Raw genomic sequence first — 7,562 nt, 5'->3', positions numbered from 1 at the left:
CCCACCGTTTGTGGGTTTGATGTGGATCGAGCGATTGACTAGTCGTGTCCCGAGGTATGGCATAGCGCGCTCTGTCTGTTGTGTGCCATGTGGCGGTATGCGTTATAGTGCCACTGTCTATCGAGGGACTGTCCTTGTCACGTGGATATCATTGAGAGGATAATTTCCTTCTGTATTCGATTTTAGTACACATTATCATACTCTATATTGTGAACGAACAGTGAGACATCCAACATACCACCACCACAGACACTGCGATGGCAAGGGGGGGAACAAAAAAAGCCACACTCCTCAGAGGTGAGCTCACGTTGCACCGTTCTACTACACTTTACATCGGCTCAAAAAATGATAAAAGTAGATTTGCCCTTCACAGTATCGCCGATTATCTAGTAGGCAAAATTCCAGAGCATTCAATCGAGATACGAGTTGTTGAGAGGGTTACGAACTTAGGAGGTTTTCTGGATGATACCTGTGTTTGGTGGATTTGCAGTGCGGCTTCATCTGTCCCCCCCTTGGATGGGTATCAACAGGACGCTCAATCAAGACCTTACCTACTGATAGTACAGACTTGCTCACAATAGTACTCAATCCAGGTCTTTCTTCATATCCATTGCAGCGCGTACGCAACGCCGTACGACCCATCGCTAGAGTCACGACCTAAGCCTCTGCTGTACAAGGATAAACCCCTCTGACATTGTTTCTTCGCCTAAAAGCCTGCGAGGTCGTACCAATTCCCTATGCTGCTACAGCCTCCGCAGAGCCCCTGGTTGCCGCAGCATCCCTCGGAGGCCAAAACTCGTGCACCGGGTCTATACATCCACCACCCTTTCCAAAGCACTCAGCGCATAGATAAAACAAAGTATCGCCGCAGCGAGCGCATTCTTGACCAGAATCGTCAGGCACGTCTCGCAAGCAGCTGTCGCAATACGCGAGGCCGCGCTCTGCTGCCTCGTCCGCCGCCACCACCTCGTCGTCACCGTCAGGGGCGAATGATCCCGGCGTGGACTGTGCATCTCCCTCGGCTTGGTATCTCTTGAGGCACGCCGCCACGGCCCGCCGCCCGCACTGCTCTGCCGCCGTCAAAGGCGTCCATCCCTTCCAGTCCGCCGTGTCCAGGCGCGCGCCGGCCCGGACGAGGGACCGCACTGCCTGCAGACGCCCGGCTCTTGCTGCAAGCAAGAGCGGCGTGCGCTGCATTTCGTCGCGACAGTCAACCTCCACAGAGGGGATGCCCGCCACGGCGATGAGCGCCTCGATGATGGCGTCTCGATCGTATCTTGCCGCAATGTGCAACAGTTCGGCTCTTTCGTGAGGCGCGGCACAGACGCCGTGCTCGAGGAAGAGCCTGAACATGTCCACGTGGCCCGATCGCGCCGCACGATGCACAAGCGACCTGGCCCTCTTGTCGGCCGCCCAAGCGGCACCAGGTCGACTCTTGACTAGAGTCTCCATGGCTTCCAAGTTATTCGTTTCGGCGGCGTGGTCGAGCGGCCTGAGCCCGTTCATGCTGGGGGCCATGGGATCGGCACCGTGGCCGAGCAGGAGCTTCATGATGTCGATTTGACCATTCCACGTAGCCACACACAATGGCCTGAGAACGTTGGCCGTGTTGGCGCCACTGGCATCCGCTCCATTTTCTAGGAGCAACTTGACGATGCTTGTGTGCGATTTTCTGACCGCAAGCTGGAGCGGGCTATTGCCGTCCTGCGACGCAAAGTTGCCGTCAGCTCCACGCTCGAGAAGCAGCCGCGTGACGGCCTCATGATCAGAATGCACCGCAATGAAAAGAGCGGGCCAGCCTGCCACTGGATGGCCTCCGGCAGCACTGACATCAGCCCCCGCGTCGAGCAGAGCTCTCGTCACTTCGAGATGGCCATGCGAGGCGGCCGAGTACAACGGCAAAGGCCCTTCGGCAAGAGGTCTCGCGACGTCAGCTCCTTTCTCGAGAAGCATCTGCACAATGTCGACACGGCCCGCGATGACCGCCGTATGCAGTGGCGTCTGGGGACATTCGTCCATCTCGGTAGCATCCACAGCAGCCCCGGCATCCAGGAGCAACTTGACAACCGCAGCGTGGCCTTGGGAGACCGCTACGCGTAGTGGCGGACTCGCGTTGTCGGCGGCTTCGAATGAAGCGTTATGCTCAATGAGGACCTTGACGACATCAACTTGGCCATAATATGCAGCGTTTGCAAGAGGAATTGAGCGGTGATGACAGGTGGCCCTCATGTTCGCTCCATGCCTCAGCAGCAATCTGACGGCGTCTGGATGACCGTGCCTTGACGCGAAGTGTAGCGGGGTGATTCCGATAGAATCGGCGGCTGCGGGATTCGCACCGTGCTCCAGGAGGAGCCTGACACAATCTGTATGGCCATTCTGCGACACGATATGCAACGCAGTAGTTCCATTCACGTTGACGGCTGCGTGATCGGCTCCGCGCTCGAGAAGTAGTCGAATCAAATCCGTATTGCCGTCCTTTGCTGCCCAGTTCAGAGCCGTGTTTCCTAATACATCGGTACTTTCAATACTGACCCCGGAGTCCAGCAGTAGCTTGACCATCTCTGCTCGGCCTTCTGTGACTGCATAATGAATGGCCTTGTGCACCGTACCAACATCAGCATTGACGCCCCGCCGCAGCAAAGACTTTGCGAGGTCCAGGTAGTTCGACTGGACGATCGTGTGTAATGCGGTTACTCCGTCGGCTTGGACCGCATTCATGTCCGCTCCGTGATCTAGCAATAGTTCGAATAGTTCCAAGTTGTTGTTGTGCGCCGCTAGATGAATTGGTGCGTTCCCACGGCCATAGTGTGTGTTCATGATGTTGACCATTTGGGCCGGTTCGAGCACGAGCCTGTCATCAGCCACGTCCGAATTGCCGGACAGCGCGTCGAGATCTTCGTCCGATGTCGGTTTCTCCCGCTGGCGAGGCTTGTGACACTCGCTCGAGGCAGATAGGCTGCTGTGCTGGAGTATTGCCCTCACAACGCTTGCATTATTCGAACGCACCGCCGCGGACAATGCCGTGCCGCCTCTTCTACTGACGGCATGGCAGCAGGCGCCGTGCGCAAGCAAATACGTCACTGTTTCCAGATGACCAATGTCGGCCGATGCCACGAGGGCCGTGTGCCCAAATTGGTCTCGGGCGTTGACGTCGACACCCATCTCGACAAGAGTCTTGACGACGGCCATCTCTCCGCCCGCGGCTGCCAAGTAGAGCGCCGTTCGGCCTGTCTTTGATCTGGCAGTCACATCAGCCCCGTGACTGATGAGCAGATGGAGCAAGTCGAGGTGGCCAGATTGCGCACACGGATGCACAGGATCGACGTTGTCATCATCAGAGCCTTTCGCGCTGGCACCGTACTCGAGAAACATGCGAACTATCTCCGCGAAACCATTGTACACCGCCAACCCGAATGCCGTTAGGGATGTGCTGCATCTTTTGGAGGGATCCGCTCCATGGCTCAACAGCAGTCGGACGATATCTGCGTGTCCGTTCATGCACGCAATGTGAAGAGGTGTGATTTCCTCTCTGACCGTGTCGTTGATTGTGTCGACGGCATGATTCTCGAGAAGAAGCTGTACGATATCTACTGGCCCGTACCTCGACGCTTGGTAGAGCGCAGATCCGTCTTCTTTGCTAGGTACCCGGGCACTGGCGTTGTTCTGGAGTAAGATCTTGACTGCCTCGATATTTTCGCTGCCTGATGCCAAGCTTAGGGGAGTCGTTCCCAAGGTGTCTATGAAGCATGGGTCGGCGCCCAGCCCAATCATAGCCTCAATGACGGACGTCAAGCCGAAAGCGCAACGCGGGTTTGAATGCGGAGGTGCGCCCGAAGTCCAGGTCGTCAGCCGAATACTGCCCGTCTTCAGCAAGCACAGGGCCAGCTCCGGTACGCCCAGCCTCAGCGCGGAAAGGACGGGTCCTGCGGGCGAGGTCTTGTTACCCGATGCCATCTGGCGCAGCGTTCTCCAGGAGATCCAGCGTGCGTTGTCAGAATGGCAGAACTCCATGGCAACTTGCATGAGTGTCGGATCGCTCGCAACGCCTGATTTGGTATGGTAGTACCAGAAACTCGCGGCATAGTCCCGGAAAGCTGAACCTGGCGCACGGCATGCAGAGTCCAGCGGTCTTGCCCAGACTTGCGGCAAGTCCAGGTAGCGGATGCACACCTCTGCCAGAAAAGTGTGATGGAGCATCTCCCGGGTTGCCTGGCCGTGCAACTGGCTAGACCTGACCCAGCCCGGGGTCGTAAGCCTGCCGGCAAGGTACTGCCTGACGGTGAAGTGATGCAGATGCAAAGTGCAGTGGCCGCAGCGTTCCACGTCGGTTTTGACTTCAAGCAGCGGGCCGCAGAGCCCCATGATTTCTGTTTCGACGTAGTCCTCGTCGATCTCGTCGATGAGGTCGTCGACATCGCACTGCTGCGTCTCTTCGACAAGAACGGCCTCAACAACCTCGACGACTGTTAGGGGCCGTTGCGCAAACGCAGCCCATCGAAGCAGGGCAAAGGCACGCGTCCGGTCGGCGTCTTTGAGCTGCGTGATGAGCGTCCAGCTGTGGTCGTAGACGCGTTCCAGGTTCGTCGGCGTGTCTTTGACCGCATCCTCGAGTTGTTTCTTGGACATGCCCCTGCGCAGTGAGTCCCCCTGCAGCCTGATCCACAGAAACTGGCCCTCGCACCTCTCGGCCATGGTGTTCGAGAGAGAGGCCCGGAGTGCCGTATTTTTGTTTTGCAGTTTCTTTTCAACGACGTCGCGCGAGTAGGCTGCAATGTCGGCCTGGACATGGCTCGGCCGCAGCTTGTACTCGCGAAGGCTTTCCGGCTCGTCCCCGCGCAGCGAATGCTGAATCTCGGCAAGAAAACGACTGACCACCAGCAGCCTGGCCTTGGCGCCTGCGAGTGCCTTCATGACAGCGTCAAGGAAGACGACGACCGAGTCCCGGTCACCGCCGTCGATGTTGGTACACTCGTCCAGTCCGTCCAGAACAAAGGTACAGCCGGGCATCAGGCATGCGATGCTCTCGAAAACCGACATGATGGTGTGGCGAGTGGCAATGGGGTCAGGATCGCACTCCTGACGCTCCAGGGCAAGCTGGAACGCTCCATCGTGGGTCGAGATGACTTGAGAGACCCAGGATCGTATGGCAAGAAATGGGTCGTCGCGGCTGCTGGATGCGTCGGACGAGAAGAAGAAGTGTGCCGTAGGCGTCGTGAGCGTAGTGGTGAGGTGTTGGATGATGTTGGCGCACATGATCGTCTTGCCGAAGCCGGCAGGGCCGTGAAGCCATAAGATGCTGGGGCCTGGCGACAGCTCCGATGTCATCCACTGCTGAAAGAGCGACTCATTGAGCATCCAGACGCAGGTGCCATCCAGGCGTCGCTGTAACGAGTCATGGTATCGTTCGCCCGGAATGGGACGCAGCCACGCGTGGACGTCTTGGCGGGCCCGGGCCTCGAGACGGGACATGATCTGGCCAAACTCGGTTGACCAGGCGCTGGCAACCGGTCTGCCTGCCTCGTAGTCGTCTGGTGGCACGAGGTTGTACAGCGTCTGCACCAGCTCCTTGAACAGCTCAAGCTTTTCCGTGCGCCTCAATCGGCCCCCCATGGCCCAAGACAGCTTGCGCCGGGCACCGCAGCCGCTCGGCTTCATACGTGGGTCGCGCGACGCTGATGAGTCGGCAGCGGTGTCCAAGCGCAATCTGCCCGCATTCGTGGCTTCCTCGCATAGTTGCTCGACGAAGCCGAAGATCTCGACGGTCGCACGTTGGATCCGCTCATCATCAAGCGCCGGGTGATGGAGCGGGGCATCGTATCCCACGGCGGCGACGGCGCCCGCACCAGCAAAACCCACGGCGCGGCCCCACGTTTCAAGCCGGAGCTTCGTCGCGCTAAATTGGAGATCGAGTGCTTGCGAGTCGCTCGAGAAGGACTTGTAGGTATGCGCCCGTGCGACAGCGTCGACGCAGGAGCTGAACAGTCCAGCGAGCCCGACGAGGCCTATCGCGAAACCCGCTGCTTCCATGGATGCCTGGAGGTGGTGAAGGATGCTCAAATCCACGGCTATGCACTCGATCACGTTGGATGAGGAGGTCAAGGCTCACCTGACCATTGAGCCAGGTGCAACCTGCGCTGACTATTGGGTCCACCCCAGAGCCTTTCAAGGAACGGACGTAGCTGTGAGGGGAATGGTCGGATAGTCATGACATCGTATCTATGAGCTGTAGATAGAGATATAGGTATAGTCCCGTCACTACATAATACCCCAAGTCATTGAAGACTGGTACTGCAAGATCAGGTAGGTAGACCAGGTATGTAGGTGCCAAGGCTACGAGGTCTTGTCACGCCCCACCAGGCTGCCAGCGGGCCACCAGCGGGACATCCCGTGTGCGACCGTTCACAGTCGCACGGGCCAATAGGACTACTCACGTGACTGTGGCTGGATCACGACGGCAGTAAGCCATCAAACACGGCTTCACCACCAACCAGCAAGGACCTTTCATTCAAAGGAGCGCCATGGCTGAGAATGATCGAAACAATGAGTTTGAGGCGGAGATATGTAACTTCTGACGTGTTGAGTGACGCAATAGTGATACATGATCTGTTGAAAATTTCTCCCTACCTTACTCGGACGACTCGCCTATACGAAACCGTTTGATTTGCACTTACGTTAGCCATCACTCTCGTGAGCCATCTGCAGGAAGCGTCTTCGCATTGGCGAACCACCATGGACCAATACAGGCCCGTCATGACACAACGGGCGCCGACGCCGACGCGTTTCACACAACCGATGTCGTGAGTAGACGAACATGACAACTCGATGTAGCCATGCTCAAGAGGATATTATTCACTATTGTAAATCAATAAAGCCTAGTGCTGGAAAATGCAATTGAGTGGGAGGGATTGCGGACAGAGAATGTAAGTAAGAATCGGGCCTTTTCTATGACAGGACCAGTTAAGACGAACTTGATATATAAAGCCTCTCAAGACCTCCCTGGGCTTACCTGCACTGCCATCCTCTGTATAGCACGAAACTGATTACCAACGGATCGCGCGGCTCCGCTTTCGAGGTTTCACTGTATACGGGATCCCTTCAAGGTCTGGCAAGTGTCTGACATCAGGTCAACGTTGGAAGAAGTCGGGCGGGCTGCAAAAAGAATGACAGACATGAAATCCCCATGAGCAGCACATCAAGCAGCGTGCCGCACGGGAGGGAACTTGTGGACCCTATGTGCCTGGCTGACCCTATGTGCCTGACCCCAGTGGACCCTATGTGCCTGGCATGCCTTTTCCTGTCGTCGGGATGATCCTCCTGATGGAAACAGGTGCATGACTCTCCATTGATGAGGCGACGCTCAAATGACTGTTGATGTGAGCTACGAGAAACTGTTCGCCATGGACAGAAGTGACACGAGACATGGATCGTGCATCGAGAAACGCAGCTCTCATGAGAACGTCAAAAGCACGTGGCTGTTCGCGAAACGCCAGGACATCTCGGTCTATTGGGTATTGTGTTCTCCGATGCCGCCAAACGCCAGTCCAAATTCCAGATAAAAAGAA

The 7,562-nt window shown here is 57.0% G+C and overlaps 1 protein-coding gene across 1 annotated transcript; it reads right to left on the bottom strand.

Moving 5' to 3' along the window:
• Nucleotides 1-735: 735 nt before the first annotated feature.
• VDBG_01754 (ankyrin-1) lies at nt 736-6,027 on the bottom strand (the record flags this gene model as incomplete). The annotated part of the gene is made up of 1 exon (XM_003007520.1): nt 736-6,027. One exon carries the CDS (start codon nt 6,025-6,027, stop codon nt 736-738), a length of 5,292 nt encoding a protein of 1,763 aa, XP_003007566.1.
• Between the last annotated feature and the right edge of the window lie 1,535 nt (nt 6,028-7,562).

The sequence above is a fragment of the Verticillium alfalfae genome, genomic scaffold, assembly GCF_000150825.1.
Source record: "Verticillium alfalfae VaMs.102 supercont1.2 genomic scaffold, whole genome shotgun sequence".
Taxonomy (NCBI): Eukaryota; Fungi; Ascomycota; class Sordariomycetes; order Glomerellales; family Plectosphaerellaceae; genus Verticillium; species Verticillium alfalfae.
Note: the sequence above shows the minus strand (reverse complement) of the source record. Positions and strands in the feature narration are given on the sequence as shown.